The sequence below is a fragment of the Mustela nivalis genome, assembly GCF_964662115.1.
Source record: "Mustela nivalis genome assembly, chromosome: 5".
Taxonomy (NCBI): Eukaryota; Metazoa; Chordata; class Mammalia; order Carnivora; family Mustelidae; genus Mustela; species Mustela nivalis.
The window spans coordinates 44,499,007-44,523,384 of NC_139024.1; the positions used below are offsets into that span (position 1 = coordinate 44,499,007).

The window sequence follows — 24,378 nt, forward strand, 5'->3', positions numbered from 1 at the left end:
CTCTGTACATAGGCACCCCTCCACGTTTACACGTGCGCAGGTGCACACACGCGCATCCGCGCACACAGGCCCATACAGAGAAGTGCACACACAGACAAGTGCGCACGGGGGTACTCACGTGAACACAAGCACAGACATGTGCACAGGCGCACACGTATTCCACCGAGCTTTTCTTCTGCCAATTCGCGTCCCGTCCCGTTTCTTTTGCTCTGTCGACAAGTAAAGTGCAAGGCCCTGGAATGGCCCCGACACGCGCAAGCCACGCTTTTGAGAAAACGCCTTCTAAGGGCGTTGGCTTCGCCTTCACACCGAAGGCCAAGAATCCTCCTGCCTACAAACTCTGGCCTTCCTTCCCTCCGGCTTCTGGGAGGGGTGGGGCGCTCCCTGTACTGGAGCAAGGGTCCTAGTGCGGTGAGGTCTTCAACTAGCTGTTTTGCGGGGTCGGGTGCAGCTGGTCTTGTTAGGTCCGGAAGCCCGGACAGATTAAGCGCGAATCCGGGGCGGCGAGCGGCCGTGCGGCTCTATCGCTAGGGTTCCCAAATCCTGGTCTGGACCTGTACTAAACCGACCAACGCTTCTTTCTGCCCTGAACACCTAGCACACATCTGGATTATTCGTAAGGGTCACGTTCTATCTGACATCCTGGGTGTCTGCGAGGCTCAGTTTTCCAGCTTGTAGTCTATGTAGACATAAGTACTTCGGTGTCTGTGAGCCTCGGGATCTGCGGTCCCTTCTGCCCTGGGAAAAGGTGAAAGAAGTGGCAGAGGGACAGAGGAGACCTTTGAGCTGCATGATCCTGAGGGCGCCTTTGCAGGCCGTCTAGTCCCTTGTATATCAATTTGAGCTACAGAGCATATAAATGGACAAGAACCCACCTATGAGGCAAGCCTCACGTCTGGAAAATGCGTTCGTCCCAGGCGGCCTCAAGTTTCTCAGGATGAGCCGCTCCTTCTCGGGCGGCGGGACCGGTGCAGGCCTGTGGACCTGGTGACTCCACCCATTGGCTTCGCTGCCTTCTCCAAGGTCTCAAGGGCTATCCCAAGGCTCTTTGCTTCGCTCCTTCGCGTCTGGGCCTGCAGCCGGGCGCTGAGACCTTGCAGGCTGCTGGTGCGGGTTTCAGACGCCCAGCACGCGGAGCTCTAGCTGCAGCCTCCAGCGAAATTTGCAACCGACCCCCCGCCCAACATCCTTCCACTCCCACTCCCAGCCCAAGCCCTCCGGGTGGTCTCTTTGCTCCCCCAAGCCTGCTTCCCCTTCCGCTAGCCTACAGAAATCGGGTTTGCGCTTACATTTTAGGCTGTGTTACCCGCCTGGGGCGCCCTCCGGGGTCTGCCCCGCTCCAAACTGTTTGCAAAGCTTTCTTTTACAAATGCAAAACATATCCTTCCAGTCGAATCTGTTTCTCAAGAGTTTAAAAGAGCCGTCTTCCTCGAGGGTGTTACCGAGGCGTTTTTGACTCAGGCTGCTGGGGCCGGGTCGGGAGGCGAGATCGTGGATATACGCCTAGGCACCTCGTGCTTTGGTCCGGGCTCTTCTCCTTACCTCGGAGCAACGGCGCGCTCCGCCTGAGCTATGGTAAAAAGATCACAGTGGCGAGGCTACTCCTTATCATTCCATTGAAAGCTTAGCGAGAAGTCAGAGGTAACAAGTTGTGGAGGTTGAATTGAGCGCAAGAAAAAGACAACCCTTATCCTGTCTTTTATACCAAAAATCTAAGAATAATATGTACCAGGAATTTTCTTCTGCACTATATTTGCTCTATTTACACCAAAACCATTTTGGGGGTTAATCCTGACCCCCCCCCCCAAAAAAAATCGAGTTGAAACTATAAACTGTATGGATGCATGATTGATGTTATTCAATTAAAACTTTTTTTTTTTAATTTTGCTTTAAAGAAACAAGTTGGCTTTTTAAAAGCCTGAGAAAAGTAGTGGCAAATTGTTTAATGGAGGACAAATATGGAGTTAGGTTAAGTCACAGAGACATTTTTTTTTTTTTAAGTGCAATAGAAATTTTATTGTATCTTAAAACATTTCACCTTGCGAAGTTTTTAGGAGATTTAAAGCTAAATCTTTATTGTTGAAGACATGTAGAAGTAACATCCCACGATTTAACGTTTTAAAATTATCATCATGCTTTGAAAGGAAAGGGAGGCTCTGAAAAGGGTGTGCTTTTACAGACTAGTAAATATGAGGGACTAAGCGATAATATAAAGTTTTGCTCTCTTAAATATAAAGGATTTAAATATACCGTGAATTCCCACACCCTTCCCAAGAAAAAGACACTAAGTAAAACAGAAACATAAATAAATAAACAAGTCTAATGCCATTCTTGGCAGAGTGGGCGCTACTAAATGAGGGAATGTTTAAATGAGAAAAGACGGGCCTGGTGGCTGTAAATTGTCCCCACTCAAAAATGTTCTGAGTTGTAGCAATATTAAGTGATAAAGGAGTGGGACTGGAGTTTAAAGTTTCTTGGAAGATTCTTGATATTCTAACTTGGTGATATCTCGCTTTAAAGTCAGGAGCCTCACCCTTCCTAGGAATGGGTGAGGAAAACTAGAGACTCGGGCTGGAGTGGGATGTGGCAGCCAGAGAGACTGACCGGGTTCAGCGCCCGGGGCTGGCACTTCCAAGCCAGACGGCGGCGCTTTTCTCTCTCTCTCTCTCTCTCTTTTTTTTTTTTTTTTCTTTTGAGACCTTGTAAGGAAGTGGGCGCGGACTGTGAGCTGTCGGCGCCGCCTGATTGGCTGGACTTCCAGGTGATTGACAGGTACCCAGACTCCACCCTCGCCACTTTATTGACACTAATGAGCAAGTTCTTCCCACCGCTCTCCTGCCTGGAAGTGCTGACAGATCAAGGCAACAAATTTCAATTACAATCCCTAATTTGTGTCCGCAGAGTGTTTTTTACCCATGTTAGTCCTCTCTGGCGCATCAGTCGAAGCAGATCTTGGAGCAGCAGGAGGAGGTGGAGGGGGTGGGAACGAAGGAGTGCATCTGTGAGAGAGCGCGCGCGAGAGACCGAGGGAAGGAAACTTGGCGGGCGCGTCGCTGGTTCCTCGGATCCCAACACAAGCGAGAAAGAGGAAACGCCAAATTTGTTTTTGCCCGCGGCAGGGAAGGGGGCAGATCGGCCTGCGGGAGGCCCCGAGAGTCGTTCAGATTTTGGTGGGAGAGTAGAGCGAGTGTGTACGTGTGCCCGCTTGAGTGTATATGCGTGAGGGGCGGGCGGGCGCCAGGCGGCGGGGATGGCCGAGAAGCGGAGGGGCTCGCCGTGCAGCATGCTAAGCCTTAAGGCGCACGCCTTCTCCGTGGAGGCGCTGATCGGCGCGGAGAAGCAGCAACAGCTTCAGAAGAAGCGACGAAAGCTGGGCGCGGAAGAGGCGGCCGTGGCGGTAGATGACGGAGGCTGCAGCCGCGGCGGTGGCGCCGGGGAAAAGGGCTCCTCCGAGGGAGACGAAGGCGCTGCACTCCCGCCACCGGCCGGGGCGGCATCCGGGCCAGCCCGGAGCTGCGCCGACTTGGAACGGAGCTGCGGCTCCCGCGGAGCCGCGGGTGAGTCGGCCCTTTCCCGCCTAACTTCTTCCCGGCGCGTCCCTCTCGGTCCCGCGGGGCCGCACGGCCGCGGGGAACCTGAACTTCTGCGAGTTAAGGGCGCGCGCGCGCGCGGTGCCCCTCGGTGCCCGAGGCAGTGCAGCACCAGCGCTTTGGCCTTGGGTGTCCGCGCCCGAAGCTCACAGCCGCCCTGGCCGCTATCGCCGCTCAACTCAGGTCGCCCTCCAGACGGTTAAAATGCCGCTCTTATTCCCGCTTTTCGGGCTGCCGCCGCCCCCTCGGCGACCCGCGCCTTCGGCCGCGGCTCTTTGAGGCTTTCGGCGGTGCAGGTCTGCGCCTTCCGCATCTGCCTCCCTTGGGGTTCCAGCCAATGGGTGCTCTTTTTTCTTTCCTAACTTTTAAAAGCAAGGGGGTGGGGGGAGCGACGGCATAACCCCCCCGAAACCGGAACGAATGCCCTAAACAGTTTGGGCAAACCAGGAAGAGGGCGGCGTATTTGCAAACGTGGTTTCCCGAGGGGTAGCTGAGCCCTTCCCTTCCCTTCTGGATTCCCGCTGCCGAGGCCGTCGGCCCCGGTGGGCTTGCTTTTCGCGCTCTGCTCGCCCCTTCGTTGCTTGGCTGGGGAGCTAAGGGCTGTCGGGGAGTTTGGCGCCAGCGGAGGCTGAAGAATTTTCTGGAGGATGCCTCCGCCCGGGCCCAAAGCGAGGGGCCTCGGACGCCTAACGGGAAAGGAGGCCCAGGCACTTCGCACGGGGAGCCGGACGCCAGGCGGTTTCTCTGCGTGCGCTTCGGGTGGCCGGTGTGTCGGGGTCTGCAGTGGGGCTCTGGACTCGGGAATCCATCTCAGCCTCAGCTGGTCACGTATCCAAGACGCCGGCGACGGCGCAAAACTTATTTGGGGCCTTGACTCGGCGGAGGCCGGGAGGGAGGGGTGGACGCGGCCCTCATGCCTCCTCGGTTCACGGCCCTTGGAGGCCTCGCTGGCACGTCGAGCCCCTTCGGCTGGCAGAGCGGGTGTTTACCCCGGGCCTGTTTGTTAGAAGAATCCGAAGGCACGAAAGTTTCGCCTTTTCTCCTGGTCCTTCTTCGTCTCCCCAGCCGCCCTCGGGGGTCAGTCTCCCCACCCGACTTCCTCCACGAGCCCTCACCGTTACCCCCTCTTTGCCTTTGCTGCCCAGGCGGCTGTGAGGACGGGTTCCTGCAGGGCGCTTCTCCGTTGGCGTCCCCGGGAGGATCCCCGAAGGGGTCCCCAGCGCCTCCCCTGGCACGGCCGGGGACCCCGCTGCCCTCGCCGCCGGCCCCGCGGGTGGATCTGCAGGGAGCAGAGCTCTGGAAGCGCTTTCACGAGATCGGCACGGAGATGATCATCACCAAGGCGGGCAGGTAAAGGGTGATCTGTCGCCAACGCTCGGGCCCTGGCCTCACCTTATCCCCCAGACGGGTTAGGAAGGAGAAGGGTCTGCAGAGCTGTGGAGTCTCTGGTTAGCATTTTTGTGTAGAAAAGACAAGGCCCGGGGTGTGGTTCACTTTTGAGACTGGCGTTGCCCGCCTACAGCAGAGTGCAGTCGGCGAGGGGCACAGCCCCGCCGCAGTCTTGGACGTCAGGGGAAATCCGCGTGGCCGCCGGTGCCGCTGCGCCAGAGGCTGCGGCTGATACTCCGTGTGCTGGGTAATCTCAGATTCGTGGTTATGTATAGGTCCGTCCAGGCATGTGTTTAGGCTCTAGTTATCTTTTCTGGAACTACTGAACAGATGACTTCCCTTAACCTTCCCCACCCCTTAAGGAAAAAAAAAAAAAAAAAAGAGAGAGAGAGAGAGAGAAAGAAAGAAAGAAACCTCAGTTTACTCTTTAGAAAACTATGGTTTGTTTTTTTTTTTAGATTCCAGACTTCCAGGCTGGTTCTTTATCAAAAGATTTCCTAGCAATGTAAGAACGTGATGTCTTGTGCTATTTTGATATTATACTAGAATGAAAACTTACTGGAATCATCAGTAATACATTTTAATCCCTGCAAAAATAATTACCCGTTTTTTAAAAAACCATTCCATTTGTAGATCCAGTTACGTTGTTATATATATTTATTTTTTTCTAAATGAAATCCAACACATTCGTCTCAATTTGCTGAAGAAAAATTGTAGGAAGTTATATGTATTTTTTGAAATTGTGAAATTTGCACATTCATTAGTTAGTAAAAAATAGGTTTGTTGGCCAGATACTATTAATCTGAAGGAAGCACAGAAATTTTTGCATTTTAAAGTTTTTAGTTCGTTTAGTGCAGTGAAATCTATGAATAATAATCTTCCTTAAACGGAGCTTTAAAAATGCACAGCAACTCTTTCAGGGAGTACACATGGCAAAAACCTGGATAGCATAAAAGTATCCAAACTTATTAGAAATTACAAAAACATATTTTATTGAATCCATATGCTACCTTCTACGTTTTCACAGAGCTTTTATTAATGATCCAAATTCAGTCTTCAACAACACAAAGCAACAGTTGTCTTATAAAGGATGTAGTTAAAGACCTTTACTCTTTATCTTACAGGTGCACTGAAATAACACTAAAACAGCCAGCATATTAAACTGTTCTCATGCCTAGTTAGGAATAATGGACTTTCTTTTCTCTGGAAGTGGTTTTTAGTGGCATTATTGTTATAGAAAAAGTTTTTGATAAATAACAGTGCTAAAATTTGTGTTATAAGGTTAAATTAGCAAAAATTAAATTAACTGGAAGGGTCCTAGACATAAATCATTAGATAGAAATTAGAGAAATAAAGAACTGCTCTATTTGTTTTTCATACACAATAATTTGCTGTTAGATTCTTGCTACTGAGTCTTTTTTAAAAGATAGCCTGTGTACTTTAGCATCTCCTTTGATATGCAACTCTGGGAAGCCTAAAGAAATGTGGATTTTTATTTGTTTTAATTAGCAAAGTTTTGAGTAAGTGTGGTTAAATAGGAAAGTATTTCCAGGGTATAGTGGGGGAAGGGATGATTTGGTAAATATACATTGTGTTTAGTTTCTGCTTTCAATAAAGAAGTTTTACTATACCTTTCAAATTTAGAGCAACTTTTGCACTTCACCTTTACCATGCTGCAGACAGGAAGTCCTGTCTCAATAAAGAACATATTGTTTGGTTATAGCATGGCACATTGGCTCCTTGTGGTTTTTTATAACCCTTTTAAAATTTCACATTATAATATATTTTATCACTTGTACAAATTCAGATTTTCTATTTCTACTTTTGGAACATTTTTATCATTTGTATTATTGAAGTAAATATGCTCATTGATTTTTATTTAAAAAACAAACTGCTTTTTTCATGCTATTACTCCTTCAGCGTAAAATTCTTTTTAGCTGTACTGACATTTCAGTAAACACAGTGCATGACAGAGTGCAGCAAATTACATTTAAAAGCCTCAGTTTTGATGCATCCTGTGTTCTGATTCTTTGAATTAACGTTATCAAAGTGAATGCTCTAAATTTGTCCATATGAAAAACTGAGAGGTTTCCAGAGGTTTTTTCGCTTGCTTATTCATTCTCCTTGCTTAATCACAAACAAAAACAAAACCCATACCCTGTTTCCTTCCCCCTGTATGCATAGGCGCATGTTTCCAGCAATGAGAGTGAAGATCTCAGGACTAGATCCTCACCAGCAATATTACATTGCTATGGACATAGTGCCAGTGGACAACAAAAGATACAGGTACAGTGATCCGATGGATACAGCATAAGAATACGCTAGGATTTTCCAAGCTGTGCCTATTTCATCTGTGACAACCATGATGTTTGTTTCCAGAAGCCTGTAGAATTTCTAGATCTATAACCCAACTCCCCGACAGTTCCAGTAGCCCACGTGGTGCCTTCTCTTGCAGTAAATGTGGAAACTTAATTATTATTTTGCTTCTAATGGTTACAGAAATATCCTTTAAGTATTGAGAACTTTAAATAGAAGCTAGTTTAGGGTTGCTAAACTGTGTCTTTTAAAATGATTCACTTTTCAATTAGAATTTTGGAGGAAATGTTAAGTTTGTAGGTATAGGTAATATTCAATGATATGTTTCATTTTTTTGTGATTATTTTGAACTTTAAATAAATTCCCTTTTTTCTTGTTGTGTTAAAAAATCATAACTGTTGGCAGGTTTTTTTTCCTTTAATTTTGGGAAATTCTTGAATTTAGAAAAATAAAATCTCATAATTCATTTAGCTATTAGGACATCTTTAAACTGGTCATGAATTTGTTAATTTACTGTTGGTTTTTTGGTTAGTAGTTACCACAGTAGATTAAAAAAAAAAGAACATTGTCAGATTTAGATTTTGAAAGAGGATGTATTATCTGGATATCAAGTAAAGTTGGAAAAGATACACATTCTTCAGTTTCAAACCCACCTTTGCTCTTTTTCTTTTGCAAGTAAGCAAATCAGCAGCTTTCAATGGACAATGCTTTTTACTTTCCTGAGGAGTTAAGAATGCTGACATTTAAAAAAGGAAATTTTGAGTAGAAGATCAGAAGGTGCTTGCTTTAAATTTTGGTCTTGTTTCTTTTTTTTCTTTCTTTTTTTCTTTTTTCTTTTTTTTTTTTTTTTACTTTTTATAAACAGCTAGAGCATTTAGTAAGTTTTTAAATGAAGTCAGATTTGATTTTTATCACTTTTTAAAACTTAGGGAGGTCCTTGTTTGAAACAGGCTTACCAGTGTCAAAAGTATACAGATTTAATTAGTACAGACACATATGGAATACTAAAAAAATGGGTAATAAAAAGACAGTTTTATTGTTTGTGTTTTGTATTGTATTGCTTATTTTAATTAAATAAGTCATTAGAGAGTTTGCTAAAATTATCTATTACAAGGCAGAACCTAGAAGGCACTGTTTAATCTCGAAATATACTTGGTTTAAAAATCTTTATTCTAATCTGGGTTTTGTGTTGCGAAAGATAATGTAATTCTTAATGAGGTTAGACATTAGTCCTTTCTCTTCCAAATTTCTTTCCTGTTTCTCCAAATATCTTTCATGTATTTTGGATGGTTTATTTTACATAGTTGATTCTTATTATTCTCACATAATGCAAGAAAAATGTCAAGTATTGGTATTAAGATGTCAGATTTTAAAAGAGCAAACTGTAAATCATAAGTTTGTTTTCACTTATAATGCTTCCCAAGAAATTTGGTTTTAGCAATTGTATTTAGAAAGTTTCACAGAGAATTTGTAACATGTAGCGTTTATTCTCTTGGTGGGTATGGATTTTCGAACTGTTGAGTATGCATACTTTCTCAAGGTTTCGATAGAGCATCTTACTCTGTTTATTTTGGGAATAACTATAGTACAGTTTTTCCTTGCATTTCTAAGATTCTTATTTTATTTTCTAACTTTTAGCTGTAGTAAAAAATAAGTTTTTGGTTTATTCTCTGCTGTCAAAGAGTGGTATTTGGTCAAATTAAAAGTGCTTGTGATTTGTTGTGAGGCAAAATTAATATTCACAGGAGCTCGTGCACTTAGGAACTTATTTACTGAAATTACACCATAGCAATTCAGGGAAGCTTTTTAAAAAATTATTCTCAATTTTGTGATTATGTATTTTTTCCCCAAGAAAAGGAATTAAAGAATAGAAGGGATACTGAGCTCAAAAGAGAGTGAACCATGTGACATTAGTTGAAACAGAGGGCCTCACCAGAGATGTTATGAAAATGTTTCATGCTGTTTTTTAAAAGAAATTTGCCTATGACATATGTAGAATTCTCTGAGACTATCCACAGATTATTGCTTTAAATTGTATGTCATGTCTTAAAATACAAATGGAAGGAAAACATCTAGGTATATAACTTCATTTTATACCCTTTTCTAAGTGAATCATCATATACTAGTTTCTAGCTTTTGAATTAGTGAATTTTAAGTTAATAATTAATAAATGATAACCTGAATATACATTTAAATATTACGATATTACCTGAAACATTGTTATTTAAATGTATTATTCTTTTTTTTTTTTTTTAAAGATTTTATTTATTTATTTGACAGAGAGAGATCACAAGTAGGCAGAGAGGCAGGCAGAGAGAGAGAGAAAGAGGAGGAAGTAGGCTCCCTGCCGAGCAGAGAGCCCTATGCGGGGCTCAATCCCAGGACCCTGAGATCATGACCTAAGTTGAAGGCAGAGCCTTAACCCACTGAGCCACCCAGGCACCCCTAAATGTATTATTCTTGTAGAGTCAATATATTTGACACATATAAACTAACAGAAGAGGATGTTTGGTCCCTTAATTAGAAAAATAATATTAATCAGATATACCTTCATTTTCAAAGTTTGATGTATATTTGATTAGTGATATTTGCAAACTAAAGACTTTTCTTGTAAGTGTTGAGAAAGAGAAATTTAGGAGATAAAGACCTACATTTTTGGATTATACAAAAATTTTAAGTTAAACTTAATGTATTATCTCCAATTTTTATTTTGATAGAATCAGAAAAATATTCTAAATGATCATAGCTAAAACTCTTTTTCTAAGAAAATGAAAGTTATGGAACTTTTGACAATTTCCCCTTGCCATTCTATCATCTACCTAATTTGTTTGTACATTGCCTAAAATGGAAAGTGGTCTTAAAGAAGTGGGACACTTAAAGGTATGACTTTCAAGTATTTTTGAGATTTACTTAAAGGTGAGGTTGACAACTTTAAGCTTGACAGCAGTAGTTTCTTCATGTCAATGGAATATCCAGATGTAAAATGGAAAATCCCAGAATTCAGATGGAATGTCTAATGTGAATAAGTGATTCATAAGAATTAAGGTACTTGAATTTATGGGGGTGATAGTGTGCATAAATCCTTAACACATCACTTACTCTGAGAGGTCAGAAGGCCACTGCTGCCCCAGAGAGTTTTTGAAGAGTACTTAAAATCTTATTTTATATGTATTGGATATAAAGAGCAAATTGTTGTTTTTCAGACTTAAAAAGAAAAGATACACAGTTTGTCTGATTCAGTGGACTTGGAAATTACCAGAAAACAATAGTCTGTACACTGAGCCTTGTCATTGCCTTGTAGGTATGTTTACCACAGCTCTAAATGGATGGTGGCGGGGAACGCGGACTCCCCTGTGCCGCCACGGGTGTACATCCATCCAGACTCACCTGCCTCAGGAGAGACTTGGATGAGACAAGTGATCAGTTTTGACAAGCTGAAGCTCACCAACAATGAACTGGATGACCAAGGCCATGTGAGTAGATGGCCTCCCTCATGTGCCCCCATGGAGGGGGGGGTCACCAGACCTATACCCTGTTTGACCAAAGGGCATGAATTTCTCTCTGAAGTTTGTTGATCAGCATGTGTCTAATCTGTGCAAAATCAAGGTTGTCTTCACAACAGAGACATGACTGTTGCCACAAGGGTCTCCTATGAAATGCGTGATAGGTTAAAACTAGATACTGCGTTTGTATTGAAATCATAGAATCTCAGGCAGACATTGTTAGCCAAAACATTTGTTTGAAAGGCTATGAGGTGCTAATTATTATGCTCCAAATGTGAATACTTGACAGTTGGATTAACAGGGAGGATGGTTTATTGTGTCCTGCCTGCGTTAGGCCCTTTTCCTAGTTGAAGCTCATTGCTTCTCAGTAATGGCCCAGGCTTACACTATTTGTGTATTTCATCTGCATGTTCCCTGCTGTTTTGTGATGGCATCTGATGTGTCTAAATATGTTACAATAACAATTTCTTTTAGTCTTAAACCTGCAGAAACATGATTTATAAGTCAAAGTCAGACATTCCAATAATAGAGTGATTTTTAACCCCTTTTTGTTTTGCAATATTATGCCTAGGCAAAATTTCTACGTTATTATGTTAATATAAGTAACTCTGGATACACGCTGATTTCCATCGTAAGCCAGCATTTCTATTAGGCTTTTGTTATTTGAGAGGGTTTTGGTTGAGGCAGGATTGAAATGCCTTTTGTAGAGTTAGTGCACGTCATATATGCCAACTAGTTCATTTCTCGAAGGGTGACATATAGTATATTTATGAGCAAATCTTTTAAAACAAAAATGCAAACTGTCATGAACTAGTAATATAGTTACAATGGGAAATGATTTGCAAGTTGCTAGACAGTATCTTAAACAATTGGCCTTAATAAAAACATCCAAGTATGAATTTCATTGTGGTACAAATTCAGTATCTGGATTTTTAAGATACATCTATCTTACATTGCTTTTGTCTGTTCCCTTTTATGATTTAAAATGAAATCACAGAAGTATCAAAGTAGATTTCATTTCTGAATCCAACTCCCATACCCTATATTTTAGTACATTACTTCATTTCTTTTTTTTTTTTTTTCTTTATGTAAATAGTCAAGTAGTAACAGTTGCTTTTCACTTGACTTCAGGGAAGGAACACTAGTTTCTACTGTTTCATTGAGGGAGCTGGCTGTATTTTGCCAGCATATTCATTGAGGGGGTCTTTTGCTTTTGGAGTAGAAAATTTAAAAATAATGCCATTAAATGTGATTTATTATCAAAAGCTTAAATATCCTCTACTTTTCTGAGTTCTACAGTTTGAGGACATTATCTTTTAAAGAGGTAACGGGGACTAAAAAATTTTCCTGTCATAAATAAGGTACACGTCTTTAAATAATTTAAATTGGGGTGCCTGGGTGGCCCAGTTGGTTGAGCATCTGCCTTCCACTCAGGTCATGATCCCAGTGCCCTGGGATCAAGCCCTGCATTGGGCTTTTAGAAAAAACAAAAAGCATAGCAGAAAATAGGCAAAATTTAGAGAAATGTGTCATCTGTCAGTTAAATTTTTGTTTTAAGGTTGTGGTGCAGGTTGTAATACTTTAATACAGGGAGGTAATTAATGAGTGTAGAAACGGAGAGACAGATATATACCTGTCCATTTTGGAAGGAAGGAAATTGCTTTTACACTGGTGAAAATGTATGAATCAGTTGATGCTAGAGGAGAATGTAGGAGGAAAAATGCTCTTTTCCATTATTTATTTAAAACATGTATTTTTTGAGACTTTGTAAAAGGTAGTATAACATAAAAAGCCATAGTCTCTGCCTTCAGTGATCTAGTCTAGATGGGGAAAGAAGACGTGCGCTCAGATAATCCTGCTGTTGGCTCGGAGAATTACCGACGCCACATTACCCCAGTCAGGAGAGACTGGGAAGGTTTCACGAGGAATGTGTCTATTGTATTTATTTACTCCATTTGATGACCCCCAATGAGGTTAGATTCGAGATTAGGAATTTGTTTCTTAGTCCACTGTTGATGTGATTCAGCATCTAGGAAGACGGTAGTCCTGTTCTGGTGGGACTTTCTAATTCAGTTTTATCATTTCCTGATGTGGAAAACTCTCAGGGACTCACCCCTCTGCCATCATATGGTTGAGGGTCTCCTGACCCCCGATATTAAAGGAATCACCACTAATTTCTAATTAATCAAGCTGTAGACTTAAATGAGAAGTGATTTTCTAATTTACTTTCTAACTTGCTTTCTTACTTTTTTTGGACTCTCAGTTCCCAGTTCTCAGCGCCTGGGTGGCTCAGTCAGTTAAGCATCCGACTCTTCATTTTGGCTCAGATATGATCTCAGGGTTGTAAGATCAAGCCCCATGTTGTGCGAAAGGTACAGAAGCATTAAAATAGTGACCTGAGAATGGCATGTAGACATGGGATTTTTATTAAACATGATGTGTTTAATGTAGGAATCAAGTCCTCACAGGGCTGTGACTGGACCTAGACCTATATGAAACATGAACTTATAAGACATTGCGTTTCCCTCAGTGTGACTTCATCTTCCCAAATACCGGGGATTGCTTAGAGAGGAATATTGGTGAGAATCTCGAGTGGAATGTCCTATCAGTCCACAACTAACCACTGAATGTTGTAAAGACTTGAACATCTCTGCTTACTTCTTGGGGAGTCTGTAGTCAGCTTTCTGTTGGATTGTATATAATCTAAGCCTGGTCCTTGGGCTACCAGTGAACAGACAGTTAGCATGTTTGGATAAGCTAGCTCCTTCTGATCGTGTGCATGCTTCCCTTTTCATCTGGAATTTGTTGTCTGGAGGGAAACATTTAGATGAGCATTTCCCTAAGAAATTAGTAAGGGCACCAGGGTGGCTCAGTCAATTAAGTATCTGACTCTTCATTTTGGCTCAGGTCATGATCTTAGGGTTGTGAGGTCAAGCCCCATGTTGTGCTCTATGCTCAGCGGGGAGTCTGCTTGGAATTCTGTCTCCCTCTTGAGGCCTCTATCTCCCCCCACCCCCCACACCCTTCTCTCTCTGTCTCTCAAATAAAAAAATAAATCTTTAAAAAAATTAGAAGACATTTAATGGTGTCTTTAAACCTTGGCAGGGCTCATAGGGTTGAAATACAGTGCTGGGGTGCTTCGGAAGGAGGCATGGCCAGTCTGCCACAGTCAGGGGACTTTCTCAGCTGCTGAGGAGTCAGTGTCATAGAGTCATCCCAGCTCTAAGTTTTTCCTCACTGTCTTCCCCTTTCTCCTTGAGAATCAGGTAGGGAGGGTTGATATCACAGGGGGGATTGCCAAGGTCTCCTTGATGTAAGGAACTTGTAATAGCTTGGAGATCCAACATGTTCATGTTTATGAGCATATCAATTTGGGTCTCTGAGGCTTGGTTTTCTCATGTGTTGTGTTAGAACCAGAGAATTCTGAGTGAATCAGGTGAGCTGATGAACTTGAACATGCATGTGTATAAGGAGTGTTTAACACACAGTGCATGTGAAACAAAACCAAGACCATCTTGCTACGGAGCTTGTGATCCAGTGTTACTGTCTTGACCCCTGCCATTTACAGTGAGTCAACACCAGGTGTCATCAAGAATACAGGCCAGGGAGTTGCTCCTCCTTGGCCCTTTGCTTGATTTGTTCCCACACTGGCGTTTAGGACATCTAGAAAATTTCCAGAGTCAGGAAGTGATGTTTCCTTATTGTTCTGTAAGGCACAGCTGGTTTGTCTGTCAACTTCAGGCCCTTCACATTAAACATAAATAATATAGGGGCACCTGGGTGGCTCAGTGGGTTAAGGCCTCTGCCTTCAGCTCAGGTCATGGTCTCGGGGTTCTGGGATCGAGTCTCGCATCGGGCTCTCTGCTCGTTGGGGAGCCTGCTTCTCTCTCTCTCTGCCTGCCTCTCTGCCTCCTTGTGATTTCCCTCTCTGTCGGAAAAATGAATGAAATCTTAAAAAAAAAAACCCCAAAAGCACAAATAATATCATGCTTCTTTTGACTCAAAACTGCTGTCTTTATAGTGAATAAAACATGTATTAACTTGCACAGGGGACAGCATTCTTGTGTTTATAAACATTAATCTATGTGACTATCTGTGTTACGAGGTAATGCCAAAAAGAAAAAAAAATCCTTCTTTTAAATGGAACAGAGAGCATGGAGCAAGCAGATCAGAAAAATTATTTGAGTTTCAGTGTTATCATTGTGGTCTCCTTATTTATAAGGCCTGTAGTTCTCCTAGTTCTACTTGTTTTATTAGACATGTTATTGACCACTCATCATTACAAGTTTGATAGATCATTAAAAAGCAAATAATGTCATTTTATACAGGAGAACTGAAGCTTGCTTAGCATTCCCAGAAAACATCTGGGGTAAAATAAGTTCCTATACGTAATATTGAAAGCCTGTTATTTTGCTGGAAAGATCCCCACATTACTGTCCGCAGTTGCCCTTTAATGTGCAGACGTAGGCATACATCAGCTATTTCTATACCCTACCTCAGTATACCCCAACTTATGTCATTTTGGAAATTTTGTAAGGACAGAAAGAAATAAAATTTAAGTATATATAGCTATATGGAGAAATCTGCTTGAGAGAACAAAGACTTCATAAAACAAGAACCTGTGTTCATTGACAAGTAAACAGAAACCCAAGTCAGTTTTTGTTTCCCTCAATCCAAGTCAATTTATTCTAGTTTTCTGAAACTAGCTATGTACTTATTTTTGTTTGACATCAAGTAGCTTTCTCCAGTTTCTCTTCTACTATGGAATTTGCTGATCACTAGAATCATCAGAATAAATCTTACACCTATGTTTTTGAGACTTTTTACCTGACACACGTAACCAGATGTTCATATTACATTATGACCTGGTGTAAACACACACAAAGAAAACAGATCCTGTTTTGCAAAACAGTACTTATCCTGGGGCGCCTGGGTGGCTCAGTGGGTTAAAGCCTCTGCCTTCAGCTCAGGTCATGATCCCAGGGTCCTGTGATTGAGCCCCGCATGGGGGCTGTCTGTTCAGCAGGAGCCTGCTTCCCCCTCTCTCTCTGCCTGCTTCTCTGCCTACTTGTGATCTCCGTCTGTCAAATAAATAAATAAAAATCTCAAACAAACAAACAAACAGTACTTATCCTTACTGTAAGGAACATGCTTTATGTTTCTACTTTATCATTTTGTTTATTTAAAAAATTTCCAGGTGCAACCGTTTCAATTGATGTTTGTGAGCCACTAATGGTTTAGTGAAGTTCTTTCCTTTTTTTAGACCTGAAAAGAAACTTCTAGAGGTTCCACAGCCATGTGTGTACCTGCAGATGACCAGGAGGGCTATTGTATTCTCTTATCCTTCCTTCCCTTATACTTCTGCTGTCTCCCATTGAGCATGGTGGTCTGTTGTTTTGTTCTTTTACCCTCAAATTTTCTATTAGTGGAAGAGACACTCACATAGCAGATCTAATGACAGTGCCCACCAGACCTGCCTGATGGGGGAGAAGACATCCTCTGGTGGCCGCAAACACATTCTCCACATATAGGTTTATTTGTTTTGGGCCTGACCAAATATTCAGAATTTGGCTTTGTGAAACTGCCCAAATCCTGAAAAACATGAGGTAGTTCAACCACTGTGTTTTAGACTTTGTTTAAGGATCTCACCTCGACACTCCCAACTCCCCAATTCAAGTCGTGTAACTCAGGGAAGTCACAGCTCTGTTAATTAAACTCATTGATGAATACCTCAGTGTGGACTCCCAGGAGCAAATAGACAATTTCACTGGGTAAGGGTATATATATATTTTTTAATTCCATCTCCTATATCTTGAAAATATAAAAAAAAAAAGAAAAATATTCACCCATTATCCCATTATCTAGAGATGATCACTATATCTTGTTGTGGGTCCTTTTTACTGTCTTCATGTCATTGTGATTGTTTATAAACAACTTGGATCACTTAAAGTTTAAAAAGAAGCATTTTATTTTGTGGTTAAAAATGTCCCAACTAGCACTTAGTAATGGCTGAATAATATCTCTCCCATTGTGTGGATTTTCAGTTACTTAGCCAATCTACTCATGTAAGTGGTTTATAGTTTCTCCACTGCTGTAAGATGGTACGCTGCCCATCTCTCTGCATGGAGTGCTTTTTTTTTTTTTTTTTTTTGGATTTGAAATACGTTCTTGGATAAATTCTCAGAAGAGGAATCATGGGGTAGAAAGTAGTCAGATTTCCCTAGAAGAGTTGAGTGCAGCAGTTTTTCCATGCTTAGGTGCCTGGGTTTTGGAAGTTTCCCTCTGATGCAGACATGGACACTGGGCTTCTCCAGGCAAACCAGGGATGTCGTAAGCCACACGCAAGGCAGACTCTTGGGTATCCTTAGAATTCCTTTTGCCCTTGAATAGACATGTTGTTGTCACCAGTGGAAGAAAAATGTTATCTGAAGAAACCCTTGTTTTTAGGTGATGGGTATGATGGAATTTAAATAATCATCTCAATCTCATTTTTAGTTTTACTGGTTTGGACTCCTATGTTCCAGGTGGTTCACTGTAAATAAAATGCTGATGAATTTATTCTTGTATTTGCATAAACAGAAAATTAGATGTTAAGTTCATGGGTTCATGGTTGTACACAGTGTTCTACCAAAATAATGATTTTTTTCCTTTTGTATTTTCATGCACATTTTACAAATAACTTCTTAGCTCTCCGTTTCCAATTTTGACATACTTTGTTACATTGACACTTTTACATCCTTGGAAATTTTCATTTCCAACAGGGATTTATTTTACACATTAAATATTTAGTCATGGTGTTGAGATTGGGCAGAAGTTGTTGATATATTTGGCTTTCTTTCCTTGACACAGATCATTCTTCATTCTATGCACAAATACCAACCGCGGGTCCATGTCATCCGTAAAGACTGCGGGGATGATCTTTCTCCCATCAAACCTGTTCCATCTGGAGAGGGAGTAAAGGCATTCTCCTTTCCAGAAACTGTCTTCACAACGGTTACTGCCTATCAGAATCAGCAGGTATTGTTCTCAGAATCACTATCTTTCTAGACTTTTTGTTTCAGGTGTCAGTGGAAAGCTAGCTATTCTTTTCACTGTATCTAAATGTTATGAAGTGTCATAAAGTAAAGCATTTGCCATATAAGACATCCAGGATGTGTGTGTGTATGTGTGTGTGTGTGTATAAACAATTTTTTTTATTCACGATTCTCCAAGTAAGGCTACTTCTAGTGAGAATTTCTTTAGAAAAGAATGTGTCTCGTGACGAATAGTATAGGTTTGCTTTCCATTTTGGGATGTCGAATCATGATGTCATAATTAAGATTAAAAATCATGAGGGGGCTCCTGGATGGCTTTGTTGGCTGAGTATCTGACTCTTGATTTTGGCTCAGGTCGTGATCTCAGGGTCTGAGATTGAGTCTTGAGTCAGATTTTGCACTGGGGAAGGAGCTTGCTTAAGATTCTCTCTCTCCCTCTCCCTCTGCCCCTCCCCTCCACTCACTCTCTCTCTCTCTTTCATTACAAAAACAAACAAACAAACAAAAAACCGAAAAAAAAATGTATATTGCTAGGAAATAGATATATAGAATATGAAACCTGGATTGTATCATAGAGCATAAGGTTTGATAATTCACATTGTCTTAAAACTGTGACCCATGTATTATAAGAAATATTTCAGAAACATTTATCTTACATAGTCATTTTGGTATATATACAAAAATGGCTACTTCTTCAAGTACGCTTTAATTGTGAGAGGATGACACATATGTTTATAGCCTGAGAGATCAGCAGTGGTGGAGTAATCTTTTCATAAAATTAATAATAATTTCAAAAGTGAAATATTTCTTTCCAATATATGTAAGTGTATGTATTTCTTTAAGGCGGAGTCAAATAGGTGGAAAACTGATTTAGGGCAATTTAGCCCATGCAATTAAGGCCAGTTTTCATAAAAAATACTGATGTAGTTGAGGCTGATATGGTCTGTGGTAGACTTTTTTTTCCTTTTTTTAAAATTTTAGTGGTCAGAAGAAGTATTTTAGGTTCTCCACTTCTCTTTACATTTATTTACATCTCAGTTAAAATTTAAGGCTTTATAATCTCTCGGCTGTGGTTTTTGTTGTTTTAAAGCTTATGAGGAGATTTGGATCCAGTCCCCTGCATCTTCCTTGGGGGCTGGGAGGCGCATCTGCTCTCGTCTATGTGCAGCCGCCAGCCCCACACCGGAAGCCGTCTAGTCCTCTCTCTCACGTTGTTATTCTTTTATATAGGCTTTGAGGAAGGAGCATGAAGTTAACCTTTAGAAGGATTGGATAATTAGGAAAATATTCTTAAAATATGTTAGATGCAAAAATGACTATTTTTTCTTTGAGGAAAAACATAACACATGAGGAGAAAAGAGCAGAGACATTCAGTGCCTTTTAAGCAACCTCAGTTTATCTCTTTTTTTGTCTCTCAAACACAAACAGATTGACAATGTCAAATGTGCATTTTTCTCCTAGCCTCTGCGATATAATAAACAAGATGCAGTGGGCTTGTTGGTACATTTTGGTGACTAATACCAATGGACAAACTGACAAATCTATTAATAGGGTAAAAAAATTAGAAGAAGGGAAATTGATAATGACCAAATGCAATGATGTTCATTTTTTAACTTCCTGCCTCCTATTTTAAGGACTCGGGGAAAATTGGTAAGCAGCTTAGCTTGGTGGTGTTTAACAGCATGGGGATTCTGAAGCCCAGGGTCCCAGCCTAGGTCTATGGACAAGTAACGTTATGATCACAGGAAACTTAAGCCTTGGTTTAAAAGAAAATATAAGATTGGAATAATAACTACATATAAGTTGCCATGAGAATTAAATGAAATATGCTTATAAAATTCTTAGTACAGCGTACACAGAATGCACTCAGTAATAAAAATAATGGCAATAGTAACACATCTCTATTTAGGCAAGGCACCATTGTATAAATCTCTACTCTTTTTTGAAATCCTATTTTAAACGAACACTTAAAGTATTTAATGTTATTTAAATATTATTTAAATGAACAAAGAATGAAGCTATAATGAACTCACAAGAATTCCTTCAGGACAGCAGAGGGGGATTATGAATGACTTTTCAGAGATACCCTTTCTTTTCCTCAGTGTTATCCAACAGTGTTCATTTGTACTAAGCCAAAATGGCACTGTCGGAAGTATGTTCATTAACTTTGTAGATTCCACTAAACCAAAGAGCATAGAAAACAAAGTATGATGTGCTTCTTGGAGAACAGGCTGTAACTTCTGTGGGGCAAGGTGGAGATCTGTCAAGAAATAGATGAGATGTTATTAGTGTCAATTACAAGATGGTATAACTAAAAATATATTTTAATGGAGATGATTAGACCACTTGTAAAAATCCCACTGCCAGATTTCTGTTTAAATTAAAACATTTATTTCTATTACCTGAATAAAATTTAATCTCATTAGTGCCTTCCAGTAGTCATTAGCTCTGGTTAGACGTTCACTGTAGGGCTCTGACCAGGTCCAGGACTCAACAGAAAACAGAGGAAAGAATAAAATTTTCAGATGAGAGCCATAAAGATGATACAAAGAGAGACAAAAAAAAAAATTACAGAGGCAGAAAAGTTAAAGAAGTGTATATTACCTAATTCTGAAGAAGAGAGGGATGCTTAATGGCATTCAGGGGCTTAATGGCATTCAGGTGTTATAAGGAACTTGACAAGGTAGAAGTTGACAAGTTATTAGCTGCTACCCATTACCAAGAGGAACAGGCATTAAACCACATCACAGAGTTAAAGGAAAGAGCTTTTAGTTCAGAGGGATTGTCAAAAAAAGGACAGGTTATCAACAGATGATTCAGAATTTCATTCTCTAGTGATATTAAATGCAAAACAGATTTAATTATAGAGTTTAAATAGGGGTGGGGATTTTTTCTAGGTGATTTTTCTAGGTGATTTCTGAAATTTTCTTCTAAGATTTTATTTATTTATCAGAGAGAGAGGGGGGAGAGAGCAAGCACAGGCAGACAGAATGGCAGGCAGAGGCAGAGGGAGAAGCAGGCTCCCCGCCAAGCAAGGAGCCCAATATGGGACTCGATCCCAGGACGCCGGGATCATGACCTGAGCCGAAGGCAGCTGCTTAACCAACTGAGCCACCCAGGCGTCCCCTGAAATTTTCTTCTAGCTTTGCAGCTAAGATAATAAAATACCTGAGAAATAGGGGAGAGGAACGCTTTTATAATTTTGTAATTTTGTAATTACTTGTAGTTCTTCCACCATTTCTGTTTTTAATGGCCTTACTTGACATTTACAGTATTTGATATGAATTTTTTGTACTCTGCAGATTACTCGTCTGAAGATAGATAGGAATCCATTTGCCAAAGGCTTTCGAGACTCTGGGCGAAACAGGTAAGACTTAGTGAAGAACATTCTGGTTCTGATAAATACATTCGACTTCTTGTTGTGAATTTTCCATTACAAGGTAAACAGTTAACCACTGACGTAGTTTTGAAATAATTTTCTGATGAGGATTAAAATTTGTTGGTATGGCTGGGCCTTGGATGTACCTTATTTTTTAGCTTAGTGCCATGGCCTGCCCATTCCTAAGGTGAATTTTGATGTGGGATGCTGGGTGAAAAATGCAAGTTCTCAGGGTGCACAGTGCATGCTACTTCTGAAGGGACCTTAAGGAAACCTGTCTTTCAGGTCCTGGGGCTTCAATATTCCAAGTCAGTAGCCTCGCTACACCTGATGTTGTTCTTCAATTTACTTAGTGATGTCACAACAATCTATTGATTCTATCTTCGGAATATGATGGGGCTCCGTTCCCTCAGATTTCCAACTAGAATACTAAACTACGCCCCATTACCAAAGGAGCTGATGTTCTTTAATTTCCAAATTTGTCTTGGCTGTGCTGACAGCCATACACTTGTTTATTTTCTCTGTGTCGTGTTTTATGGTGTTTGTACAAGGAGGGAGAGCAACCATAATGAATTCCACTCTTACTTTTATCAAAAAGCAGATCACTGTTGTCTGTGTGCCATGGGTTTTTAATTTATGGATGTGATTCTATTCCAATAGAGTTTGGTGCAATATTTTCTAAGATAAGTATTGATAGTAATAGAGAGTAATAACAGACTAACGTTCTCCAGATGCCTTTTCAGGGTAAAGCTTTGACTTAAATGTTTTTAAAGCTTTTAAAAAGAAATATTTGAGAAATTTTTATTACTTTCCTCCAGAAATTATTCTAAGACTTCTCGAAAATTTGGTATTCTCAAGAACTTGGTATAGGCTACCTCTACAGGAAGTCGAAAGCCCCAGCTGTTTTGTTTTAGGGACAGTTTGAGTTAAAATTGTAGAGAGAGAACGGTCAGCTGGTGTCTAGATTTTTAGTCTTCTAGCTGATTATTTGGGCAAGGCTGGTGCAGTCAGAGATCTTTTCTCAGAATACCGCGAAGTGCTTGCAGAATCTTCTTGTAGGCAGGGACATTGTTTAAACACCACGAAGCATAAGGACTCAAATACAGCTGAACTGCATTGAGAATAGAGTAGCCGTTAATTTAGTGCAGGTACATCAACAAAACGATTAACAATAGCACTAATAATTCCCTCTGGAATTCTTTATTCTGTAGGAAGATTTGCAGGTATTCCTATAATACCTGTTGTCTGATATATTGAAATCATTGGTTTTTTTAGATGTTTTTAATGTGAGAACAACTCTGCGTGGCTTTTGCTATGTTCCATTGGCCCTTGGTTAACTTTGCTGTCCAGAGGCATTTCTAAAAGCTGAATAATTTAGTAACTGAGAAGGTCACTCCTGAGGGACTAATGGGAGCCTTTGGGATGATTTCTTTTCTACCTTGAGAAATGCTTTGATGGAATTTTCTTATGGTTTTGGTGGTAGCAGTATAGCATTTGTTAAGGGTCTAGCATTTCTTTCATTTCATTATTTTTTTTAAGCAGCGAATACATTTATTAAAGCTCACTGAAACTCCATGAAGGCAGCTCTGAGGTTTGAGGAATACACAGCCAGGAACTGTGTCCAGGCTCTCCTGTAGGATTGACCTAGCAGACACCTCACTGCTCTCGACACTAGGGGAAATCACACTGCTTGGATACCGTGGGTTCAGTTTTGAAGCAGTATGTTTAAAAATATTTTAAAAGGTGTATTTGGTTAGACACCAATAGTGAGTAAACCTACAAATAGAAGTGAGCTGATAAGATGCATAGGAGAAGTTTTCAGGAAGAATTCGGGAAATGTCAACATAATGAAAAGGCATTTGAATATGGTCAGTGAAGAGAATCAGTGGGATTGGTGAAAATAAACTACTAAGTCCCTTGTTGGGTATCATGAGGTCAGAATGCTAGGTTTGATATGAACTTTTTCCTTCCGTTTGTTTTACAAGGTGTGGCATCTGTGGTTCTTGCTACTATTTTTTTCCTGACCCTAAAACTTTTAAAAGTTTCAATGGACACACAGAACATAAGGAATTATGTTTTAACACTTTTTAAATTTTGTTAAATTTTAAATTTTTTGTCTTGCTCCAAATGTTTAAACAATATCATAGTACAAGAAAATTATGTTGCCTCTATATAGTTTTCTTATTAGTGAAATGAATAATTTCACTTTTTGTCTCATTAAAGTTAGTTTTCCTGCTTATGATAGACAGGTCTTCAGTGCTCATTTTGGAAGGCTAAATATTTATATAATATTTATATATCAATACTATTTAGAAAGCTAATTTTCATATTTTCCATTGATAAATTCAAAAACTCATGTATAGAGAAGAGGGAATTTGGTCAGCTTTACAGATTTCTAACTTATGTATTTTCCTTAAAAAAAAAAGGTTAAGTTATATGTAAGACTTGGATGGTACATTGGTGTTGAGGGCTTGGGAAAGGAGTGATTTTTTTTTTTTTTTTTCATATAAATAGAGAAGAAAGCCCATGAGAAAAAGTTCATTTTATTTCTTTAATACCCTTGGTCTGTTGTGTTATTGTTACTACTTTTCAATATAAACTGTTTTTATTTTTCCCCACGTATGAAATAAGCAAATTAAGCAGGACAAGAAATAAACATGGACTTGTGATTTTTTTTTAATTTTATAAAACAATTTGCTTTAATTAAAAATTATCCCTTCCTGGTTATTTATGGTTCCACAGCCTGTTTTATAGGAATCAGTAGCTTCAGCCCTTAAAAGCCCTCCTGCAAGACATTTGCTACGTGAAAGAGAATTTATGTGCTGAGAATAGTTTCATTCTTCAGTTAGGCCTTAGGTTTGACCCTATAAAATTTTTTACTCAGGAAGGTACAGAAATTTCTTTGCTTTAAATACTTCAGGAAAAACATAACCATTTTACTAAATAAACTTGGCCATTTGATAGCATAAATTAGGGTGGTGATAAAATGTGGAAATTGTTCAAAGGCATCTTGTATAAATTATCGCCTTGGCTGCACTCCTGCGGGAGGTGCCTTTTATCTTTCCTTTAACTAGATGGGAAAAGTCTCTATTACTGGAGAAAATGAAGGCCTTTTTTAAAAAGTCCAGATTCAGCTACTAAATATTTTATAACTGTTTCCTGCAAAA

General features: G+C 40.5%; 1 protein-coding gene across 1 annotated transcript; it reads left to right on the forward strand.

The window, feature by feature from the left end:
• The first annotated feature begins 3,155 nt into the window (after nt 1-3,155).
• On the forward strand, nt 3,156-21,246 carry TBX18 (T-box transcription factor 18). The gene is made up of 6 exons (XM_082730397.1): nt 3,156-3,557; nt 4,736-4,940; nt 7,164-7,265; nt 10,597-10,768; nt 17,648-17,815; nt 21,135-21,246. Exons 1-6 carry the CDS (start codon nt 3,251-3,253, stop codon nt 21,201-21,203), a joined length of 1,023 nt encoding a protein of 340 aa, XP_082586523.1. The 5' UTR covers nt 3,156-3,250; the 3' UTR covers nt 21,204-21,246.
• Nucleotides 21,247-24,378: the final 3,132 nt, after the last annotated feature.

Excerpts from the sequence above, each read along its gene's own strand:
- TBX18 (XM_082730397.1), top strand. The coding sequence starts at position 3,251 with ATGGCCGAGAAGCGGAGGGGCTCGCCGTGCAGCATGCTAAGCCTTAAG. Across the intron at positions 3,558-4,735 it reads CGGCTCCCGCGGAGCCGCGG|GCGGCTGTGAGGACGGGTTC; the intron begins GTGAGTCGGCCC and ends TTTGCTGCCCAG. Across the intron at positions 4,941-7,163 it reads ATCATCACCAAGGCGGGCAG|GCGCATGTTTCCAGCAATGA; the intron begins GTAAAGGGTGAT and ends CTGTATGCATAG.